Source organism: Electrophorus electricus, chromosome 12 (assembly GCF_013358815.1).
Source record: "Electrophorus electricus isolate fEleEle1 chromosome 12, fEleEle1.pri, whole genome shotgun sequence".
Lineage (NCBI taxonomy): Eukaryota > Metazoa > Chordata > Actinopteri > Gymnotiformes > Gymnotidae > Electrophorus > Electrophorus electricus.
In genome coordinates this window covers 2,314,713-2,340,397 of record NC_049546.1, presented here as the reverse complement: position 1 = coordinate 2,340,397, position 25,685 = coordinate 2,314,713, and the positions used below count along the sequence as shown (strand labels likewise).

Sequence of the window (25,685 nt, the reverse complement as noted above, 5' to 3'; positions counted from 1 at the left end):
GCGCGCACACACACACACACACACACACACACACAAACACACACACACACACACACACACACACACACACAGACAGACAGACAGAGAGAATGCTGGGAAACACAGTGATCACTGGGCCACCAGGTGACCCTGTGCAGTGGGAAGAACATGCATTGCTCTAGATGTTGTGCACATGAGCCTGGAGCATGGAGAAGTCTGCAGGTGGTGTGGCTGGATGTGGGCTTGGACCCAGCAGAGAGGCAGACGGACTTCTGGAGTTCCAGGTTGGAGTGAAGATGGCTGGGAATGAATTTCTACCCAGCAGCATTGACAAGAGGCCCAATTACTAGACTGGTACCAAATTTCATCTCAAAACACACACATACACACGCGCGCACACGAGTCAGCTTGGAAAGGCACAATTCCACAGTGATGTGGCTGTCATTTGGCCCAGACTAGACATGCTATACATGTTTAACACACAAACACTCCACGCAACATAAAATCCACACTCATAATGCCATCAAAATACAATCACACACCTTACCAACACACAACCACACCTTACGAACAACCAACCACACACCTTATCAACACACAACCACACACCATACAACACACCATACCAACACGCCACCTCACACCAAGCAATACCCTACACCACACTAACAAATAAGCACACACACTACAAACCACACTAACACACAAGAACACCCCCCAACTTCACACTACACTAACACACAAGCACAATGCTATATCAACACACAAACTCCACATGTAAGAGTTACACACAACTGCATGATCCACACATCATAAAACACACAACCAAAGACACACACTTCCCACGACAAAGACAAAGAGCTCTAAACATCTACACGCTGATATAGTGAAACAAAGTTTGGGAGCACTGTTAAGTTTTATCCTTTGCTACTGGTAATGTTGATGTCGATGTCGATGTTGATGATGATGGCGATGTTGATGACAAAGATGACGACCCGTCTTGACTCTGGTGTGCTGAGAGATATGTGCGTAATGCACACGTCTCTGAGCAGGATGTCTCTGCTGAAGGCAAGCTACTGTATGAGAGGTGCTGGTGTTCAGACTGTGGCTGACTGAGCTAAAGAGACGCTCCCGTCCTGGGCTGGACAGAGCAGATGGAGGAGGACAGGGGTCAAGAGACATTACAGTCTCCTCCATACACTGGGCGCCCATCTTTCAAGTGATATCCGCGCGAGAAAAAGGGTTTTCTTAGCTTACTAATAACTGCTTGACAGTATATTCAGAAAGCCCACGTAACAAAAAGGTTACGCTTGTGTGTTAGGTGTGTCTGGAGGTGTGTGTCTGTGTGTGTGTGTGTGTGTGTGTGTGTGTGTGTGTGTGTGTGTGTGTGTGTGTGTGTGAAGCGTATTATGGTTTCAAATTATCTCAGTTAAGTAAAGGATTTATTTGAGATTTTAAATGTTTGTGAGTGTGCGAGTGTGTGTGTGAGTGTGTGTGTGCGTGTGCCTGTGTGTATATGTGAGTTTTGACTTACAGGGTCGGTCTTCGTTGGGTTTATTGGGGATTTCCTCCACACACTCTGCAGGGAACCACCCCATGTTCCCCCGAGCACTGCCTTCCCAGAATCCACCTTCACCCACGCTGAGGACTACAGGAAAAACCACCATCAATCACAGCTAAAATACGCTACTTACACATGACCTTTAACCCCTCCAGTTATTTTAACCTAGTGAGGTCTGGGTTATTCTGTTAGCTGAAGGTATCCCCTGCACCGGCACAGAATGGCCTTCACACGGCTTTTCTAAAGATCTGAAACTCTGATAGCTCAGGCCAGTGTCAGCCTGTGAGAACCACGATCGAGTGGCATTACACACCCAGTTTTAAAAGACTAAACGCTTTTTACATACTTTATAAAGTTCAAAGTCTTTTCACAATGGGAAATCAAGAATTTTGGATGGTGATGGCTCAGTGGCTAAGTTACTTGACTAGTAATCAGAAGGTTGCCAGTTCAAGTCCCACTGCCAGGTTGCTACTGAGCAAGACCCTTAACCCTCAATTACTCAAGCTGTGTTCATTCAAAATAGCTAAATGCCATAAATGTAAATACTGAATGTTTTCAACAGAGAGTGTCTGCTACATGCCGGCAGGACTGCTTAGCGCACCTTTAACCCTGTCGTTCTTGTACAGAGTGATCTCGCCCTCTGCCTTTGGCTGGTAGGACTTCACCACCACATAGTGCTTCCCTGGCACCATGCCATGCAGCTTGCGTTTGGAGCCCGGAGTGTCCATGCCGGAGAAGCCATCCCGGCTCGGACGGGGGCTACAGAGAGAACAGAAAAAAAGCCATCTTCTTCATCATCATCATCATCTGCATGGCAACCAACCTACAACACCTAACAACATTGACAACAATAATAGAGATATGCTATGCTACCACCGTCAGCACTGTGACTGTTCAGTAGAAATGACAAATTTAAGAGCACTCAAGTTAAAGTATAATTAAAGGTAACTTTAACAGACGCTGTCTACCATCTGAAACGGATCAACGGTTGAAGAGGACGTAATAACGCAGCATGCGCGGTAAAGGAGCGCCCCCTGCTGGACCGAACCCGTTCAGCACGTGTTTCCAGTCTATTTAGTCCCCAGCGCGATTCTAACAACAGAGGGCCTCGGGAAAATCAATTTTTACCCGCACCACATAATTATCGCGAGTACCAACAAAATAAACATCGCCCTCTGAGCGAGGAGACTCGGGACATAGCACGTTATTGCCACTAACTGAGCGCTCCTCTCTTCACTAAAACAAACTCTTTATGGCGATAAATGCAGACTTTATAAGGTATTTACAAAGAGAGACTGGCAATGAGAATGGAAGGGACATGACCTGAATATGAAGTGAGACAGAAACTGGGCTGAACTGGTGCTGGGATGCCCACCCGGCTGAGCACAGACTCTGAACATAATGTCCTCTCTCTCTTTGGCATTAATTCTACCTATAATGTGAATGTATTTTAGCCTGTTTTTCCTACAGAAGCTCTTTAGCTCTCTCTCTCTCTCTCTCTCTCTCTCTCTCTCTCTCTCTCTCTCTCTCTCTCTCTCTCTGTCCCTGTGTGTGTGTGTGTGTGTGTGTGTGTGGGTAGGTGTCTAATAGGAGTTAGACTAGTTATCATTCAGTGGTTTACTGCAACATTTAAAACTCCTATGTCCTTACATCAGCCATGGAACCAATAAACGCTAATCAGGTCGATTATGTAAATGACCTCCTTTCCATCTACGCTTTGACCCGACCCCTTACAAAAAAAGGCCCCTCCCCCTGCTAAGGGACCCCTCCAGCCTATAGGAGCAGGGGAAACTGGGACAACGTGCCTACACTTGCCCTCTACATGACTTAATAAGTCTCGTGTTGGCAGACAACCCAATGTCAAAGCCAAAGACAGCACCTCGGCTAACGCTATGACAACTGCAGCATTCACACGTGGGCTTCGGTACGTGGGCCGAACCTCTAACCTCCACCAAATGAACAGAAGAGAAGGATATCAGATGTACATTCACGTTTATGTGCTGTTAGTTCTAAGGTCAGGAAATGGCTGCACGTTTTCATGTGAAGGGCTTATTACAAAAAGTTATTTCAAAACATAAGCGAATAAATACATATTTTTTAGTTTATCAGTTTTTTTGTCTGCAGTGTTATGTAGGCATTGTCCAGCAGAGGTTAGATGAAGCGAGAGACATGGTTCCATCCACACACGTTCAGACCCACGTTTAAAAAGACGTCTGCCAGGGATACGGGGTTACGATCACCGGAGGAAAGGGGCCAGCAGACGTGTGCTGGTGAACTGTAATCGCAGTTTGACATTGGAGACATTAATCTGACATTGCTGTCACTGATGACAGATCATAGGCAGGACGTTTTCTCTCTCTCTCTCTCTCTCTCTCTCACCTTTCTTTCTCATCTCTCTGCTGGCCTCCAGTTAATTTGTACTCCATCACCCATCACTCTATCACTCTATCACTCTCCTCACTCACACTATCCCTTTTTCTGTGGTCCTCTCCTCTCCTCTCTTCTACTTCTGTCATGTCCTCGTCAGTTCTCTCATCCCATCTTCTGTCTCTTCTCTTTCCTTCTCTTCTGCTCAGACAGCGAGAACTCGATGCCTGTACCGAGGTGGTCGGTACCCAGAGAACCGTACAGGCAATAAAAGCAACGGAATTTGTCCAACGGCTCTGGAGTAGTCCGATTTCTGCAAGAATCACTCCTAAAACGTGATATGATCTTTACATATGGTATAATAACAATATTAATTTAACAAGCACATAGAGAATTTAACACTGCCATATTGTTACTGAAAAAAAAAAGGTTTAAACATTCAACAGTCACTGATGGAACAAGTAGCCAAATGCTATTTAATCATGAGTGGGACCTCCCTTAGCAGGAAACGCCCCGTTCTGCAGCATTTTGGTCCATCTGTACAAAACTCGTTCAGTTCGTGTGTATTTCTGGGATAGCTGGCTTCATAGGCTAATCATCACTGTGTTTCAGTGAGGTTCACAGGTCAAGGTCAACACTGTGCTTGACATTACTGTCATGCACTTTCACATTGCATGACCAAACATACGTTGAGTTCTAGATCAACGTTCTGAGTTCTGATTCGAAAACCAGTCCACTGGGACACAGGACCACTCCACTCTTGTGCACCCAAACCCAGCTGTGAGTAACCATCTACAGTCTACACAGTGATGGCTCAGCACAGGTGTGCTTGCAACCAATGCATGGCCCATCTGGGCTTCATGCAGATAGAGATGGCAGAGTCAGACAGATGCCTGCACAGTGCTGCTCTATATGAGCTCACACCACCAAGACCATTTCATTCACAGGAAGTATTTATAACTAGAAATGTATTTAGCTGCATTTATAAATACATTTATATAGAAAAGCATAGTTAGTTAGTCACTCTGGATAAGTGTCTGTAAAATGCTCTAAACGTTAAAAATAAATGTTTATTATTATTATTATTATTATTATTATTATACTAATTCATTGATTCCTCAATGATGCCAAGTCATTTAGGCACAAAGTTCCTGATTCCTGACCAATCATCACTCACCACCAATCACCACTCATCACCATTCACTCATCACCAATCATCACCAACCAATCATCACTCATCACCAATCCTCACCAACCACTCATCACCAATCCTCATTCATCACCAATCTTCACTCATCACCAATCACTCATCACCAATCACCCAGCACCAATCACCAATCAATCATCACCAATCACCAATCCTCACTCATCACCAATCATCACTAATCACTCATCATCAATCATCACTAATCACTCATCACCAATCACCACTCACCACCAATCACAACTCATCACCAATCATCACTCATCCCCAATCACCACTCATCACCAATCATCACTCATCCCCAATATCCACTCATCACCACTCACCATTCATATACCCACACACACACACACACACACATATACATATACATACATACATACATACATACATACATACATACATACATATAAGCAGGTCCACTAAGAATTAGATAGTAGTTAATGCAACCCTACAGACACCTCAATGCTGGGTCTGTATTTAACACACCACAACAAAGCAGTTAATTAACCTGACGTTTTCAGCTCAGTAGTCCAAAAACCCACCAACATGCTTTGGCCATTCAGAAAACCATTAGTGAAGGCAAACACAATGATATTGACTGGGTCAGCAAAATACTCCAGAGGCCTTCACAGCATCTCAGTATGTGAGAACTACTGTCTGATTAATCTCTCCATCCAACATCATCTCACATGATGTGAACAAATGACATCACTTCTTGCGTAATAAAGAGAAGCCTGAGGAAATGTCAGGCACAGGGCCGGCGCGGTGCAGATGGGAAGGCTGCAGGCCTGCATGAGCATGAGAGGATGCCGCCATTCCGGCTCAAAGTTAAAAACCAACCTGCAATTACCCCATAACACCAGGAACAGAGTACAGCTGGTGGGGCTTGCCGTCAAGAGCCTTAGTGGAGAGAGAATACACCACAGAGGAAATGCAATAACACACACACACACACACACACACGTACACATAAACACACCTACACACGCACATATAAACACGCACACACACACACGCGTACACATATAAACACACCTACACACGTACACATAAACACACACATACACAAATGCATGCAAGCATGCATGCATGCATGCATATACACACACACACACACACACACGTACACATAAACACACCTACACACGCACATATAAACACACCTACACACATACACACGTGCACACACACACACGCGTACACATATAAACACACCTACACGTACACATAAACACACACATACACAAATGCATGCAAGCATGCATGCATGCATATACACACATATACACTCACTCACACACACACACACACGTACATGTAAACACACCTACACACACATGCACGCACATGCGCACACATACACGTGCACACACGTACACATAAACACACACATACATAAATGCATGCAAGCATGCATGCATGCATATACACACATATACACTCACACACATGCACACACACACACACACACACACGTACATGCATGCAAGCACACATGCACATGCACACACACCCACAAACACACATTATGGCCACAGCCATAGCAACCACTGTTACTAGGGATGGGTCCCATTCGAAAAGCACACGCAGCTTCGGGGGCTGAAACATATTCACAGATTTCGCCGTTTGCCAGACTTAGCACAATGTGCTGAAAGTCACACTTTTTTCTGATCTGAGAACAGTTCTGGAGGATTCTTGCTAATGGGAAATTTAAGGCTGGGCTAGGGACACAGGACTTGGATCAGCTCAAAGCACAGTGTGCAGGCTCCAGACGTAGCAGACCAGAACAGGGTCAAATACCAGAGGGGTTCGCTCTTCCCTTTTAAAATGACTTCTAATTAGACAGATTTTTTTCTAGTAGCAGAGAGTAATTGGCATGGCCCACATACAGTAGGCCATTCGCGCATAAGAATCACTGTGGAGTGACAAGATTCACACACCCACATACACATATTCATACACACACATACACACGCACACACACACACACTCACACACACAAACATGCTGTTAACCAGGCATTTGCTGTCACACATGCTCAAACACACACACACACACACACACACACAGAGATTTCCTATCACACATGCTCCTAAGTATGTGCGTACGCACACACACACACACACACACACACACACACAATAACCGGCTCTCCTGTGTACCTCTCTGAGGTCAGACCCTGAGAATGCTATAATACTGCTCTACCCTGCTGCTTTGGGCTTCTCTGCAGCCACATACTCCACAGACAGATCAAGTGTCCAATCACAGACCGACCCCTGACAGTGATCCATTCAGCAGGCACACACCCAGATCTGTCTCTCCATTTCAGGGCCTGGGTGTACATGCTGTGTCCTTAGTGCCTGTACAGTAGCTGACTGGCTTGTCACAAGCCATCTGAATTTGAATCACGTGACGTTCCCACAACATCTCTGCAACGCAGAAAGTGTTTCTGTCTAGCAGAGAGACCCAGCAGAAGGTACAGTCGTCCTGGTGACTGGGGACGACTACTGTGCACTGCAACCTGGTGGGTCCGACCATACCTGAATTGTGAATTCCCATCTACACGCTACCACTTCACCAGCTTCTCCCAACATTTCCATGGCAGACGAGGGGGGCCAAGCATCCTCAAACAATGGATGTAAAATCTGTACTGTTTTGCAGTATAATTGTTGTTATATTTGAAAAATGAGGCGTCTAAAAAGATATGATCACATGATCATCGAGAATCTCTGGAGTCCCTGATGGTTGCTTCCATTCTGACTACACACATTCTCTGGCATTAGACATGACCACTGACTACACACACACACACTCTGGCATTAGACATGACCACTGACTACACCAGACCAGCTCTTCTTAGACTGCTACGTGTACTGGACTGGGTTTAGTCAGCATGAACACTAACTGCTGAGCCCTTCATGAGCTCGGTCAGGAGTGTCAGAGCAGGGGAACTACTGCACTAACCCCTAGGAACTGGAAAACCACTGCACTAACCCCAGAGGAACTGGAAGACCACTACGCTAACCCCCAGGAACTGGAATACCGCAGCACTAACCCCCCAGGAACTGGAAAACCACTGCACTAACCCCCAGAAACTGGAATACCGCAGCACTAACCCCCCAGGAACTGGAAAACCACTACGCTAACCCATAGGAATTGAAAAACCACTGCACTAACCCAGGAACTGGAAAACCATGGCACTAATCCCCAGGAACTGGAAAACCATGGCACTAATCCCCAGGAACTGAAAAAAACACTGCACTAACCCCAGGAACTGGAAAACCATGGCACTAATCCCCAGGAACTGGAAAACCACTGCACTAACCCCCCCCCCCAGGGAATGGAAAACCTCTGCACTAACTTCCAGGGAATGGAAAACCACTGCAATAACCCCCAAGGAATGGAAAACCCTTGGATTAACCCACAGGAACTGGAAAACTACTACACTCATCTCCTCTAATAATCCCGCCACAGCACACACATCGTAATCCTTCATTCTCAAACAAATATTAGCTGTTAATCTACTCTTCTCTTCATGTTAGTCAATATCTTTATGTCACTGTCACTGTGACTATTCTGGCATGAACAGAACATTCAGCACATCTGAAAATTGTGTCACAAAATTTGAGCAAACAGACACACAGGAATATGGTCCACATGCCAGTCTCCACTTAGTGTTACGCTAAATTCTCAAATGTTTCTTAAACTATCAGTTAATGATCCATTTTCAAATGGATGCCAGGAACAGTAGCATCGAGATCCCCCATAGAGCAACAAACCGTCCACAATGTATATCGAATCAAGTCAGGTCAGATCAGGACAGAGAAGGGCGGGTATGGAGGAGGAGGAGTCGTGCTTCCTCTTAAGGGACGTTTTTCCTCGCCACTGTCCCCGTTATCTTGGACCCGTAGCCTGGAAAGCTGCTTTGTGATGATGACTTTGTGGTCAAATTTGCTGTGTAGACAAATCTGAGTCGACCCAACACCTTCTGCACACTGCGTTCCCATGTGGAGAGGTAGATGAACACCGACCTGCTGTGGCGAGGGGGGGCGTGTCTCCGGGTGTGGACTTCCCCCAGCCGGCCCAGCGAGGGCGAGCGGCTGCGAGGGGGCCGGGCCCCCCGGCCCATGGTCTTCACGGTCCCATTGGGGCTGTTCTGCATCTGCTGGTGCCTGTGGGGTGACAGGCTGCGCAGAGGCGAATACGAGGGCGAGGGTTCTGCGCACAGCTTGTTGACGTTCAGGTTGTTGTCGCTGTTGGAGCGCAGGAGGACGCGCGGAGCTGCCAGCGTGCTCCGGCCACGCTGCGCCTGAGTCTGCTGGGCCCTGCCCCGGCCTGAACACACCGGAGCCGCCTCCCGGAAAGGCACTGAGGAGAGAGGGAGGGAGGGAGGGAGGGAAGGAGAGAGAGAGAGGAGGAGAGAGGGAGGGAGATTTGCTATTGTTAATCATACCTGTACTCCAATTACTCATAGTATCACCCTTATTAGTGTTGGCAAAATTACACGAAGGGGAGTTACATCAATGGGAGCAATGAAGAGAAATCAGAGAGACTGAAAGAAAGGAAGCGAGAGGGAGAGGAAGGGAGGGTCTTAAACCTGTCAGCGCACACGCAGTGAGGACAGGCTGGAATGGTGTCAGCTTTCATGGCTAGGCTTCTGATTGGTCAGAAGACCTGTCACTTACCTAGCTATGGGCGTTACAGACGCCTTAGTCTACGTGATGGCATCTGTGATTGGTTCGCCATGTTATTCCCTAATCCAATCTTGCCACTGTGATCAGGCTGTGAGGTTAATTCAACACCAGCAAACCAACACAAACATGGCCTACACAATACAAGAGAGAATGAAAAAGAGATATCGGACTAACCAAACTCAGAATCCAAAACGCTTCAGACTGCTGCTAGCGTGGGCGTGAACGCAGACGGACGGCCTCTCCTCTCTCTACGGCCCCTAGCTCATGAAGATGGGGTCCAGCGAGTCCTAAGTGGCATCAGCCTATCATGCTCTGCCCAGTCTGTCCTAGTGCCACCCGCCTACGATGTCATGACGTCAGGACATCGTGACGTCATGACCTCCCAAAAGTGCCGTGAGAACTTCAGCTGTCTTCAGTGGTCTGGTGTTGTTTATCTTGATCAATTGACACGGGGGATCAATCAGTTTTATTTATGTAGCACGTTTCTAAGATAAAGCTGTTTACAAAAGTGCTGTATGCTCAGAAAATTAAAAGGAATAAATCACAGAAATCACAGAAAACACCTGCAGCAAACCAACTAGCCACAATCATCACCCTTTACAAGGCACAGTGGGATCGGAGCCATTTTTTAAAAGAGGACAAGGAATCAGAATACGGTGGGGGGGCACAAAGGCATGATCACCCTTCTCTTACGGAAGTTCAGGACACTGCACATTCTCTTACGGAAGTTCAGGACACTGCACATTCTCTTGCAGAAGTTCAGGACACTGCACACTCTCTCATGGAATTACAGTACACTGCACACTCTGTTATGGAAGTTCAGTACACTGCACACTCTCTTATGGAAGTTCAGTACACTGCACACTCTCTTATGGAATTACAGTACACTGCACACTCTCTTATGGAATTACAGTACACTGCACACTCTCTTATGGAATTACAGTACACTGCACACTCTCTTACGGAAGTTCAGTACACTGCACACTCTCTTATGGAATTACAGTACACTGCACACTCTCTTATGGAAGTTCAGTACACTGCACACTCACTTTTGGAAATCCAGGACACTGCACATTCTCTTATGGAAGTCTAGTACACTGCACACTCTCTTACAGAATTCTTGTACTATGCACGCCCTTTTACAGAATTCCAGTACACTGCACGCTGTCTTGCAGGAGTCCACCACTTCATATGTCCTCTCACAGGAGTCCAGTCCACTAAGTCCACACTAAGTCTGAACAAACTCCTCAGTTCACAAAATGTGACCAAACTCTTCATGATCGTGAGAACATCTGCTATTCTGGCTCAGTGCAGGACTGACCCACAGGTCCCAGCTAGGACTGACCCACAGTTCACAGCTAGGACTGACCCACAGGTCACAGCTAGGACTGACCTACAAGTCTCAGCTAGGACTGACCCACAGGTCACAGCTAGGACTGACCTACAAGTCTCAGCTAGGACTGACTTACAAGTCTCAGCAAGGACTGACTCACAGGTCACAGCTAGGACTGACTCACAGGTCACAGCTAGGACTGACTCACAGGTCACAGCTAGGACTGACTCACAGGTCACAGCTAGGACTGACTCACAGGTCACGGCTAGGACTGACTTACAAGTCTCGGCTAGGACTGACTTACAAGTCTCGGCTAGGACTGACTTACAAGTCTCGGCTAGGACTGACTCACAGGTCACAGCTAGGACTGACTCACAGGTCTCAGATAGGACTGACTCACAGGTCACAGCTAGGACTGACTCACAGGTCACAGCTAGGACTGACTCACAGGTCACAGCTAGGACTGACTCACAGGTCACAGCTAGGACTGACTTACAAGTCTCAGCTAGGACTGACTTACAAGTCTCAGCTAGGACTGACTCACAGGTCACAGCTAGGACTGACTCACAGGTCACAGCTAGGACTGACCCACAGGTCACAGCTAGGACTGACTCACAGGTCCCAGCTAGGACTGACCCACAGGTCACAGCTAGGACTGACCCACAGGTCACAGCTAGGACTGGGGGTATGATCAGCCCTGCGTCCATGCCCGAGCTACTCCAGGACAGGGGCACATCTCCAGCAGAACACTGGGCCACAGAGGAACAAGCCTATAAATACTAGCTGGAACCAACTCCATAACGCTGGATATGAACAATGACATCACACATGCGCGTCATGTGTGTGTGAGTGTGTATGTGGCTTGGGCAATGCAGCCATTGACAGGCTGATGCAATGACCTCTGGGTGGGCGTCGTCATAACGACGTTCCTAATGACGGGCTAGAACCACAGGAGGCATAACCTCGTTTTTAGAATACACAGGCTGTGAGCAGTGACATCAGATATATGTGTATGTGGGAGGGACCCAAACCTCCACCCAAACCTCCAGCTGATGTGTGTAACAGCCTCTAACTTCAGCAGACCTGTGCGGATGCTGACACTAAACCAAGGGGGTCGTGTCACTGATCAGCAGGGTGAGATGTATATCAGGACCCTCGAGTGCCCCCTTCTACACAGCCTGAAATTCACACACACCATCTACACAGACACACACCACTGTACACACACAGAGTTGCAAGGGTGAGAATGGTTATCACCTATAAGAAACTAGCACACAGTTGGATGCACACACACACACACACACACACAAATGTATACACTCAAGATACACATGCATGCTATAGACATACTTTACACTTTATATTGTGTTTTAATCTTAAATTATCCAACAAAGCATCAAATTTAATGATCCATTAAATCACAGAGAGAAAGTCATAAAAGCATATTATGAAATTAATATCCCTCTTGATGGAGCTCATTCTGCCTACCCATCTGAAAGCCAGACAACAAGGTCACTCTGTAAGTGACACTTCTCATCAGATCTCAGCTGCCTACCCGGTCGCCGTCAGCCTCTGGAGGATCAGTTTAAATTCCATAATAACAGCACGGGATAAACACGAAAACATGGGCAAAAAAGTTAAAAGCCCATCAGTGCAAAAAGCACCCTCGAGAAAAAGCACCTCTCAAACAGAGACGCATCCAATGTCTAAAAAAAGAAAAAGAGCCCAAAGTCCCCGTAAGCAGGCAGGGTAGGGACCCCCACGCGGCCCCGAGCGTCGGACCCCACCCGGGGGAGGGGCCGGCGGCCATCGGCGGTGACCTCTCACCTTCCTTCTTAAGCGCGCTGAATAAGGACTTCATTGCTCTGTCCTGCGGTCCTACGGCAGGCGGCAGCCTCCTGTGAGAGGTGGTCGGTGGAGGGGAGCAGGAGCTCCAGGCAGGAGGTTCCAGAGAAGAGAGCGCGGGACGGAGGGCGGAGGAGGCGCAGGGGAGGCGTGCGCACGCAGCCCTCCTCGCAACATTCTTTCCCCGGAACTCGGGAGGAAGGAGCTCATGCAGGCATCACACAGTTACTCCCAGCACCCTCCCCCACGACCCCTCTCTCCCTCTCTCTCTCTCTCTCTCTCCCTCTCTCTCTCTCTCCCTCTCTCTCTCTCTCTCTCTCTCTCTCCCTCACCCACTCTCTCGCACTCTCCCTCTCTCTCTCTCTCTCTCTCTCTCTCTCTCTCTCTCTCTCTGTACCTTCAGAAGTGCACTCTGGAGTTAGTTGGTCCCTAAGCTTTGTCCTTATACTAACTCCTGCGCACACACTACTCAGGAGCTCCAGCTAAAACAATGATGCACAACTCAGTTCTTCTCCTACAGCAGAACACAAAACAAGAGCTGTAGGCAAACGACAGCCAGAGAGTGAAGTTTGTCTCGTCACTGGTTCACACAAACCCGTTCAGAGTCACTGGGATCTGATGCAACCACCCTAGAACAATGCAAATCAGGCAAATGAGAGCCTGCAGGAATGGAAAAGGTCTCAGGGAGATTTTAACCCTCTCTCCTCGCTCAAACAGCTGTACACGAAACAAACCTCCCAAGGGTTGCTAGGCAACCCATAGATGGATGTCTAAATTAGTCAGTGCAAGTTGCCTGGTTGTGAATTCTCCATGTATGTGGGCTGTCTTTTCACAGGAGCAATTCACAGTCTCCCTCTCTTTCTCTCTCTCTTTCCCTCTCTCTCTCCCTCCCTCCTTCCCTCTCTCCCTCTCTTTCTCTCTCACACACCATCTCTCATTGCAGGAGAGGAGGAGATGATGCTCGAGGAGGAAGAACGTCTTCCGTGTTGAAATCTATGTCGGGCTGTGATGTCACGTGGGGAGCTTATTTCTGTTTGCTGGGTAGTCCACGTCAGCTAATGCTGTCACAAGACTTACAAACAAGAAGAGAGGGCTAGCCGTGCACCTGCTACACACAGATATGGCACCCCACGTGTGCTCCGCACGGCAACGTGGGCTCCAAGCACGCTGCCACATACCTTTACATTACAATCATGTGAGAGAACAGCATCAGTACCTCTGTCTACATTTTACACCACAGCACAACCTCCTGTAGATATGACGATCCCCTGAGAACCCGCTGAGATGTCACGTTAAAAAGATTAGAAAGACGCCTGTGAAACTACTGAGATGCCACTTTAATTTCACCGCTTGAAATTTTCTTTTGTTCTGCTAGGGACGGTGACATTTTAATCTTTTTTTCTCTTTTTTAAATGTATAACGGTTCGATGGCATGCCATCGCAATACACGCTTGTTTCCCACAGGTGAAGTGTGTCCGTAATGAGCACAGCTGTTCCAAACAGTTCCTCTAAAGAGCTCCAACTGGGCTTTGTGGGAGCAGTGACAATATGACCAAACCTCCAAATAAAACCAGCCACACTTTTAAAATAACCCAACAAGACACAGAGTGGAGGGACTCCCTGTGGACACTCATCTTCTCTCTCTCTCTCTCTCTCTCTCTCCTCACTCTCTCCCTATACCCATTTCTCTCGTTCGATCTCTGTCTCTCTCCCTTATTCTCTCTCCGCCTCTGTGTGTACCATAAGCAAGCAGGACCAGTGAAGTGCTCACATGCCATCCATGTTTTCATTTTCTGATTAATCTTTCTTCATAAACAAGAGTTGCATAAGTTCGACTGGGAGAAAAAAAGGTGCTGTAATGATTTGGTATGCCCAGTATATTTCACTAACTCTTTCTTCCTGCTGGATCGAGCTCATTAGCACTGCCAGGTGGCTGGAACCAAATCCAGGGGAGGAGTTGAACCTGGACCTGAACTGGATCCATCAGTCTCTGCTGAGAGCACCTCCACGTGTTGGCATATTCTCTCCCAAACTTGTGATTTCGACCAATTAAGCGCTCTTCATCTCAACAGCACATCTCCAGGGGGCCTTGGGAGGGCAGACGTAGTGTCTACACTGCTCACGCCAAACCCACAGTCATTAAATCCTCAAGAAGCAGCCAAATAAGGTGGTTAAACCGCATTACTGAACCCAAAGAGGGAAGGAGGCCTCAACTTTGCATGTCTAGATTAATCCAGTTCAACCCCCTTTCAGGGGCTTTTTATATTCATTAATGCTGAAAGTCAAAAATGAGCTGGCTGAGTTTTTTCCTCCCTTAATCCGATACAGTTGTGAAAAGTCCCAGTTATTACAGAAGAAAATAAAATGAGTTCTTGGGGGAATTGTGTGTGTGTGTGTGTGTGTGTGGTGTGTGTGTGTGTTAATCTTCTCTTGTTTGCCTGATGGTTTGAACACCTGGACACAAACTGTTTACTGATAACTGATGTCATTCTACATCCCATAAACGAAGTCAAGCCTGAAAACCTGAAATATCACCATGGTTTCCGAAGTGCCACATGTGTGCCCCAGTTTACCCTGCACATCCCTTAAACCAATTAGCGCGTGGATCTGGGAACTATGGCAACCAAAGTGCCCCATTAAGTGGGACTCTCATTTACATAGTCCATGCAAGCATATAAGAAACGCTACGGTAAAAGAACTGCGCCAAATCAAGACCGACCTTAAAAACAGCCAGTGTGAGGTTATAAACCGAATAAACCGTCCCGGCCCTCTGTGGAAAAGCTAATCGAAGTGTTGCTGAAGGCGATTACTCGCCCCCTCGTTACCCATAACTGAATCACGGCTATGGATCGAACACATAATAATCGTTTATTTTACAGCCCTCAAAGTTCCGATATTCCACATATCTGAACAATTAATCCAGAAATCATCAAAGGGACACGAAAAGGCTTCTTTTCCTGTAAAAAAATAAATAAATCTGTCACCAGGAAAGAAAAAAAAAGAAGAAGTTTGAAACACTTTCGCCACAGGAGCTGACACCTGCGCGCGTGCCGACGATCCTCCTGACGCGCGCCGCGTCTGGTGTTAGCAGGCGCGAGGTGCAGGGCAGGGCTGGCAGCTGGGAGGGGAGGCAGAAGAGGAGTAAGGCCTGGCCTTCATCACACAACACCCTCAGCAGGCACGGTGCGGACCCAGAACGAACCACGCGTCCGGCGTTGCTATTTACAAAGTCATAAAGTCATATATAAAGTAATGCCAAGCAAAACGCAGCCTTTCGCCGTCCAAACTACCAAAAATATAAGCGGTAAAAGATTATAATATTAAAAATCTCAGACAATGAACTCTAGTAATTGAGGGTGAATCAGTGAGTTATTTAACTGAAATGGAAAAAAAGCATCAGAGACTTCGCAGAAATGTGCCGCAAAAAAGCTATATCAGAATAAACCCAAGTTCCAGTCCGTGAGAGTTTTTCTATCACAACACCCCAGGCTACATTGTCTTTGTATTAACTGAACACAGCAAATTCAAGGCTGTTCTCAGCTAGCCTAGCGAACAAGCCAGCACACCACATTAAACGAAATAAACACTTTTTTTTCTGCAAAGGTAACCAAACAAGTACAGCACAAACGAAATTACGCCAGCAGTTACACCCCGTCAGGCTGTGCCGGCCAATTTCAGAAGATTATGTTTTGTACGTTGAGAAAGTGATATATAGAAAATCCAGGACACATGAGAGAATGTGACACTTTTCTAATATATTCTGATCCCAAATTGTCTCCAGTATAGGACCACAGCAGCAATTTTGCCCTAAATAAGAGTTATTAAATATTAGGAATACTGTTCATATTTTGTGTGTGTGTGTGTGTGTGTGTGTGTGTGTGTGTGTGCCTGCTTCCTGAACAGTCTGTATCTTGTGTCCTATGTAGGTCAGATCCACTGAGTGCTGTGCTCTCTAGCTGGGCATTCAAGCTCAGCTGAGGCGTCATATTAACTACACCACCTACGTATTAATAACACCCCCCATTTATTAGCCACACACCTTATATATTAGCCACACCCCTATGAATGAGACACACCCCCTTTAGGGCAAAAATGCCTACAGAGCTGGATGTTCAGAACATACCAATCATGCGATGTTACTGAGGGCAGTTACATTAACGGCGACGTCAGAGAAAGCTTTTGTGCATCTATGGTCCAACATTCACACTAGACGTTCTCTTTTATCACACACCACTAGAATATAAACCAAGCCATGGGTTTGATTTGGCACTTTACAACAGAGGCTGTCAGAAAGCAGCTTTTCAGAGATCCGGGTCAGAGCCACGGTGCCAAGGAACAGCTCCCTGACAGGAAAGAGGAAACCATGAGAGAGGCATATGAGACCATCAGCACACTGCACATGCACTTGTGTGAGAAGCCTTTCATGAGCTGTGTATCCTGGTTCAGAAATTTGAAGTTTCCCATTCTAGAGGATCTAATCATGGCTAATTCAATCAGTTGTGTTTCCTGGTGAATTAATGAGAGCGCTGATTACGCATCCCGATACATGAAAGAGGAACTTCTGTCTGGGGCAGTTTTCCAGCGCAACGCTCCCAGACTGTCAGGGAAACATACTGACATCTGCTACGTGTGATGGGTTAGGGGAGTGGAACGAATCGGCCAAGGACAATCATTCATCATCTCGTTAAAGCTAAACATTCTACTAATTATGTATAACCATGCTTTTTATCTGTGATACATACACACACTGCAAAACAGATGATAATCTGGATCCAAGGATCCTGCTCAAATTACCCTAAATGTCACTTTATATGATGCTTTTATCCAAAGCAACTTACAATTATGGCTGAGTATAACTTGCTCAATGGTCTTGCTCAGGGGCCCAACAGTGGTAGGACTTGAACCGGCAACCATCTGATTACAAGCAACTTAACCACTGAGCTACCACTGCCCCACACTGATTGAAACCAGGATCAGATTTTTGGTATTTAATAAAAACAGCTACGCTGCACCAAGGAGCACGAATAAAGACTAATTCACAACATCACAGCGTTTAAGCTCTTGGCCATATCAAAGTTTAGATTTGCAATGAGCCGCCCAGAGTGACTGAGAAATCACTGCTCAAAATATAAGGTGCTTTCTGTTGTAATCGTACATTGAGAAGGTGGAGACTGTTATGTGACTGTTATGTGCGTTTGCATACCCCTAGGGGGGCTGTTATGTGCTGTAGCATTTGCAGACCCTGGTTTATGTGCCACTGTGTTTGCAGACCACAGGGAGATGACAAGCAGAGGTAACGTGTGCAACGAGAGGGTTCGTTAACAAGAGTGTTAACGAAGCTGCGTCAACTTACCGAGATCGGTGGCTTTGTAGTTCTTTATGAACTCTGCCAGCTCAAAGTTTCCTGCAATTATGGCCACCTTTGGAGAAGAGGAGAGAGGAGATGAGGGTCCAAGTGTCCATTCTATCAGCAGACATACGAGAGGGGTCTCTTTTGGTTCACATTCCAAATTTAACTCACAAACTTCAGCACGAATTAAATGTCACATGACTTCCAATAGCACAGGTGAGACCAGTATAACATCTCACCAGTGCTACTGGAAATCATGTGTCACACACACATACAAAAAAAACCTGAGTGGGTGTTGAATGCCATGAAAGACCAAGTGGACAAGCACACAGGCTGAGGGCAGTAGCGACACGGTGACCGGTCTTATGCAACACCACCTGGGTTCATCTGCAGTGCATCAGCGTGGACAACGAAGGGGATTGAGCTGTACATGACATGCAGTTTGTTGCTCCAGAGAGCTCTCATTCCGTTTCTCTCTCTCACGCTCACGTTCGTTCACTCACGCCCTCAACAACAAGCACTCTAATTTAAGAACCAGTTCTGCTTTTAGCACCAAGTAGCATGTAGTTGCTTTTTGACTGTTCTAAGACATGCTATCCGAGCCTTGGAAAGATATGTAATTTACACTGACTACAGGTCCGTAATCAGAAGGATAAAAAGTTAATGATTTGTTTATTTTTACATCATTTCCTGGTTTGGACACTGGAAAGGCAGGGGTCATGGCGTGCAGACAGTTGTGCTAAGAGAAAGCCTCGCGGTAAATTGGGGTGGAGGGTTTCTGTGTGAGTCGAGTGGTCTGGAATGTAGTGGCATCTTCAGATGCGCAGCAGACAAACCACTTCTGAGGCTGGAAATATAATACCAGCAGCGCATGGTGAACAATGTCGCGAATTAAACAATATAATAGCTGTGAAGCTGCTGGGGACATTACATAAACTCTCTGACTCCTACAGATGGGTCTGGAATGGGGGGGGGTATTCACACCCGATAGGCTAAGAGCAGTCACATGACTTAATCAAGACTGAGTATGTCAAAACGTTTGGCATGTCATTCCAAGGAACACATATCTAAACGATCCCAAAACATGTGTTTTGCTTTTGATGGGTTAACGCATGGACGATGTTCAGGAAGCCCTGCATCACGGGAGGCAGCATGGGGGTCCTTCACTGAAGATGCAGGCTCCTGAAGCCAGATCATATGCTTACTCCCTCACAGTGCCCCGCACACGGTGCCTGGCTGATGGAGAATACCGCACTCCTGTGACTACCTGGCGCAGGTGCACGAGACACTGGCCGGGCTCCAAAACCTCCGAACAGAATCAAGCAGAGAAAGAGCATTTTGCTCGTTTTGTTTGGCATAGTCACAAACTAAATAATATAAACTAAAGGGACTAGACCCAATGTATCAGAATATACAACACACGTTTGAGCATAACTTTGAACATCTAGTTGAGTATCGATTCACTACCAGATAATCCAAGTGGTTGTTAGGTTAACCTTATCTTCAAGTTAGGATAATTCATATATTTTGATATATTTGATGGTCATACACATGATTTTTACACTGACTTGAATAAGACACTTTTTTTCTCCCTCAAAACATTGTGCTGAATACTTTAATCTGAGGAATTATAACTGTTCATTCTAAACGAACACCACATTTCTGAGGTCCTTGTTATATTGCAACAAACCATCTGACTCAATAAAGATTTCCACAGATAAAGCTATTAACTCTAGATAAAGAAATATCTTCAAACCGCATCCTGGGGGCTATCAAAATATTTGAATGGGGTTAGCTAGCCGTTGTCATTTAGCATCTATTGCAGTGTTTTTGATCAGAAACGTTCTGTCGGAAGAGACATTCAAAAGACCAAACGGTGTGTTGCGTTATATTTTAGAAACATAGTTCACCCAGTGCCTTTTTTAGGCTGAGAAGCTATGAGTGCTCTTACTTTTATGGCAAGCAATCAAAAATCAGGGCATGTATCTGGCAACCACTTCTCATTCACTCAACATGTGCCAGCTGGGTGATTTTAGTGCCGTACCGTGGGTCTGTGTTTCAGTATTGTTAACGGGAAAAGGACTTTCCACGTAAAGGTGATGCTTAAGAGAAGAAGTGACTGGGCATTGTGGGTAAGGGGTGGGTTCCAGCTCTGACTTATCTCACACACAGCACAGAGAGTGTAGCTAGTGAATAAAAAAACTACTACAAACCTAAACTGAAGAAAACTTTAACGACTGGGTGATATAGCATGCGCCAATTCACCAGAAATAAACGGGACCATAAAAAAGCAAAACTAATGAATCACACTCTAAATACGACTTTTTAAAAATGACCACTATCAGCTGAGCATAAAAACGTTATAAATGCAGCGTGTAGAATAGTCCCCGCACACATGTGAGTTTTACCATTTCAAATTCTGAACCAGTCATTTGTTTGATCAGGTTTGGTGTTCTGGAATAAGACTTAAGTCTATTTTTCCAACAAACACATTACAAATGAGTATAGATTCCTTCAGTAGGAAACAGGCTTAGATACTCTCATGCTGATACTACGCTCATAGAATTTGAACACTATTGAGTACTCTAAAAAACTAAACTATCGACATAATACCAAAAGAAAGAGTTTCAAGTTCATTTAAAAAGCCATTTGAAACTAAGCAATATTGACACTTGCAGGTGACACCATGCTGGTGTCCGTCTACTCACACTTTAGCAAAGCACAGTTAGACATATTTTAGGTGCTCTATTACTTTATGGGGCTGCGTCTCAGCGGCTAGAACAGGTGTGCGTCTCAGCGACTAGAGCAGGTGTGTGTTTCAGTGACCAGACCAGGGGTGTGTCTCAATGACAGGACCAGGGGTGTGTCTCTGTGACTACACCAGGGGTGTGTCTCAATGACAAGACCAGGGGTGTGTCTCAAGAGAGTGGAATGACCAAATATTACCTAAAGATCTGTGACTTTCCAAAAATATTTTGGAAGAAAGTAAATTAATTTTGAACCAATTATTCAGCTTCAATTTTACGCTCTAATTTTTCTAACCTTAATGATTGTTTAAGAATAATGCAATGGGCAGGGGTAGTTTGGTGGTTAAGGTACTTGACTCGGAAGGTTTTGGGTTCAAGTCCCACCAATGCCAAGTTGCCACTGTTGGGCCGCTGAGCAAGACCCTTAACCCTCGATTGCTCAAGTTGTGCTCAGTTATAATTGTAAGTCAGATAAATGTAATGCTCTAATTGTTAGCAGAGAACAAGCTACAGGGAAAAATGTTTCAAAAGACAGACTCTTAAAGGTGGTGAGAATAATCAGTCAGTGAGAAGCAGAACCTGATCAGACACATGCACCATACCACAGTTCAGCCATGACAGTCCTGATCTGGAAGTGAAGCTCGACAATAAGAACACTTAATGTACCCTGTCTGAGTCCACTAAGTTTAGAAGCATTACCAGCACCTAAATCCAGACTGTAAAACGATGAGTGGAAGCATGAGTGGTTTAGAGTTAAAAGGGGATAAAGATCAAACTAAAAACTAATTTAAAAAAATATAATGAACTGGGTTTAGGTTCTGTTTCTTAAGTAACTGAATTTCTCAACTAATATTCTTGGTTTTATTGAGATGGTGAATGCACACACAGTCTCTCCCTCTCAACCTCCCCAGCACACTTTTCTTACATAACATCCGCTGTGTTGTTTGTTTCAAATCTAACTCACTCAGAGCCCCAAGTTTACCAATGAATGAACCCAAATTGCATTAGAAACTCTCACTCTCATGTGTGTCAATAAAAAAGGAGTTAACATCTGAAACAGTAAAACAAGACATGAAAAGGCATGAGTGTGTGTGTGTGTGTGTGTGTGTGTGTGTGTGTGTGTGTGTGTGTGTGTGTGCGTGCGTGTGCGTGCGTTATGCCAAACATACCTGAAAGGGAGTTTGTCCTCGGTGGTTCTTTATGTCCCTGTTGACTCCCTGCTCCAGCAAAACCCGGGCACAGGTTTCCTTCAGGAGAGATTGAAAAAAAATTATCCTGGATCGAAGAGATCAACTCACTCGCCCACTTAATTCTATACTATTCTATTCAATTCGAATCTATTTTAAAACAAACGTTGACAAAAAAAAACCAAAACGGACTGACGCATATGGGATATAATACTTTGTAATCTATAATGCAGCCCAGAGATCTCTTAAAATACCAGTTAAAAACCCCAAACTGCGCAGCCTATCAGAAGCATGGGGCTGAGAGGACATATATATCTCACCCTGTTTAAATAGCCTGCAGTCAGAGTGACAGACTTGGCTTTTCTGGCCTCCAACACAAGTGTGAAGCTTTAACGAAGTCAACACCCAAAATCAAAATCACAGAGAAGAGAGGGGGGTTTCTGCACAGATAGGTGTGTGTGGGTATGTGTTTGTGCAGTCTGTGTGTGTTGGTGAGGAGGGAGAGAGAGAGAGAGAGAGAGAGAGAGGAGAGAGAGAGAGAGAGAGAGAAGTCATAAAGAGAGAGAGAGAGAGAAGTCAGAGAGAAAGGGTGAGCGAGAGAGAGAAAGAGCGAATAGGGAGATGGAGAGAGAGAAGTCAGAGAAATAAGAGAGCGAGAGCGAGAGAGAGAGAGAGAGAGAGAGAGGGAGAGCGAGAGAGAGAGGGAGAGGGAGAGGGAGAGAGAGAGAGAGAGAGAGAGAGAGAGAGAGAGAGAGATATGGCTTTGTAGCACTCCAGCCCACTCTAGCCAGCTAGATTCAGCAACCCACCCACGGAACGCACACACACACACACACACACACACACACACACACACACACTTACACACACACACCTCCATCACACTTTCCTCCCACCTTCCTGCTAATACTAGTTTCACTGCTGTCGGAGGCTCTTATATGAAGAATAATTGTGTGTGCAGATATGGCTGCCGCTCCCCTGCACATGAAAATATCATCACTGTGTTTGGCACCTTTCCTGGTCCTTCCTTGTTGACATGGTGACGGAGCAGTGCTATGCCTTCATCGTAAACAAAGCACCATTTGCAATTATCCCGGTCTGGTCCGCCACAGCTGGGTCTGATTAACCAGGGACATTGTAGCACACATGTGGGGAGGCCATTAGTGGATCCAAAAAGCGACCAGGTGAGCCAATCAAAACTCTGCATTTGGTAGAGTAAACACGCCATTGGGCAATGAGGTTAACTAGGAGATATCCGTTGTGGTGGGGCAGTGATGTCTGCAGCACGTCTGGAGTCAGGCACCTCAGAGGAAGAATGCCCCCACCAGCAACAAGAGAAAACATCAACATGTCTGCCCGTGTTTACGCATCGGGAAAGTGCCTTTTCAATCACGGCCAGAAAACAGCAGTGTGGCATTGGGAGTAACTGGAACAGAGAATGGCACCAGTGTAGGTGGCAGGGGGGTGCAGGGCCGTGTGGACACACTGTGACCATGGGGTTCCCATCTGGCGGCCACACACAGGACTCTCCACCTCTCCACCTTTCCGCCCGGCTGCGTTTAAGCTATGAGTGTTAACGAGCTGCTGTCACTTCCCAAACACTGCCAGTGCTAAAGCTAATGCTAACTGCCAGTGCTAAAGCTAATGCCAACTGCCAGTGCTAAAGCTAATGCTAACTGCCAGTGCTAAAGCTAATGCCAACTGCCAGTGCTAAAGCTAATGCTAACTGCCAGTGCTAAAGCTAATGCCAACTGCCAGTGCTAAAGCTAATGCTAACTGCCAGTGCTAAAGCTAATGCCAACTGCCAGGGGGTAAGAGGGTGTTTGTGTATGAGGGGTAAGAGGGTGTTTGTGTATGAGGGGTAAGAGGGTGTTTGTGTATGAGGGGTAAGAGGGTGTTTGTGTATGAGGGGGTAAGAGGGTGTTTGTGTATGAGGGGTAAGAGGGTGTTTGTTTATGAGGGGTAAGAGGGTGTTTGTGTATGAGGGGGTAAGAGGGTGTTTGTGTATGAGGGGGTAAGAGGGTGTTTGTATGAAGGGTGTTTGTGTATGAGGGGTAAGAGGGTGTTTGTGTATGAGGGGGTAAGAGGGTGTTTATATATGAGGGGTAAGAGGGAGTTTGTGTATGAGGGGGTAAGAGGGTGTTTGTGTATGAGGGGGTAAGAGGGTGTTTGTTTGAAGGGTGTTTGTGTATGAGGGGTAAGAGGGTGTTTGTGTATGAGGGGGTAAGAAGGTGTTTATATATGAGGGGTAAGAGGGTGTTTGTGTATGAGGGGGTAAGAGGGTGTTTATATATGAGGGGTAAGAGGGAGTTTGTGTATGAGGGGTAAGAGGGTGTTTGTGTATGAGGGGTAAGAAGGAGTTTGTATATGAGGGGTAAGGGTGTTTGTATGAGGGGTAAGAAGGTGTTTGTGTATGAGGGGTAAGAGGGTGTTTGTGTATGAGGGGTAAGAGGGTGTTTGTGTATGAGGGGTAAGAGGGTGTTTGTGTATGAGGGGTAAGAGGGAGTTTGTGTATGAGAGGTAAGAGGGTGTTTGTGTATGAGGGGGTAAGAGGGTGTTTGTGTATGAGGGGGTAAGAGGGTGTTTATATATGAGGGGTAAGAGGGTGTTTGTGTATGAGGGGTAAGAGGGTGTTTGTGTATGAGGGGTAAGAGGGTGTTTGTGTATTAGGGGGTAAGAGGGTGTTTGTGTATGAGGGGTAAGAGGGAGTTTGTGTATGAGAGGTAAGAGGGTGTTTGTGTATGAGGGGGTAAGAGGGTGTTTGTGTATGAGGGGGTAAGAGGGTGTTTATATATGAGGGGTAAGAGGGTGTTTGTGTATGAGGGGGTAAGAGGGTGTTTGTATGAAGGGTGTTTGTGTATGAGGGGTAAGAGGGTGTTTGTGTATGAGGGGGTAAGAGGGTGTTTATATATGAGGGGTAAGAGGGTGTTTGTGTATGAGGGGTAAGAGTGTGTTTGTGTATGAGGGGTAAGAGGGTGTTTGTGTATGAGGTGTTTAAGTGGTTCCAGCTGGACACCACTGAGGCTATGCTCACCTCCTTGTACAGTGCACAGATGTGGAGGGCAGTGTTCCCCGTTGCATTCTGAACTTGCATGTCTGCACCATAAAACAGGAGATGCTCCAAGTGCTTAGCATGGCCATATCGACAAGCCTGTGTTCACACACACACACACACACACACGCACGCACACACACACACACACACACACACACACACACACACACACACACACACACACACACACACAAATAATTGTCTCATTAACACTTTTACATTTGCACAATTTGTCATTAAACACTTATTGGTATAATATTGGTATAATATCTTTTATCTTACAGATATATATGTAAGATATATCTCTCCCTCCCACTCCCACCGAAATAAATATATGTCGCCTTATCCTTCTGATCAACC

General features: G+C 46.1%; 1 protein-coding gene across 1 annotated transcript in view; it reads right to left on the bottom strand.

The window, feature by feature from the left end:
* Positions 1-25,685, bottom strand: part of shank2b (SH3 and multiple ankyrin repeat domains 2b) — an 80,509-nt gene that overhangs the window by 42,421 nt on the left and 12,403 nt on the right. The window contains exons 8-13 of the mRNA XM_027017187.2: positions 25,305-25,421; positions 22,253-22,330; positions 18,340-18,406; positions 9,146-9,482; positions 2,142-2,299; positions 1,514-1,627 (exon numbers count right to left, since the gene is read on the bottom strand). Of these exons, the coding sequence (XP_026872988.2) occupies positions 1,514-1,627; positions 2,142-2,299; positions 9,146-9,482; positions 18,340-18,406; positions 22,253-22,330; positions 25,305-25,421 (871 nt within the window). The remainder of the gene's footprint in view (positions 1-1,513; positions 1,628-2,141; positions 2,300-9,145; positions 9,483-18,339; positions 18,407-22,252; positions 22,331-25,304; positions 25,422-25,685) is intronic.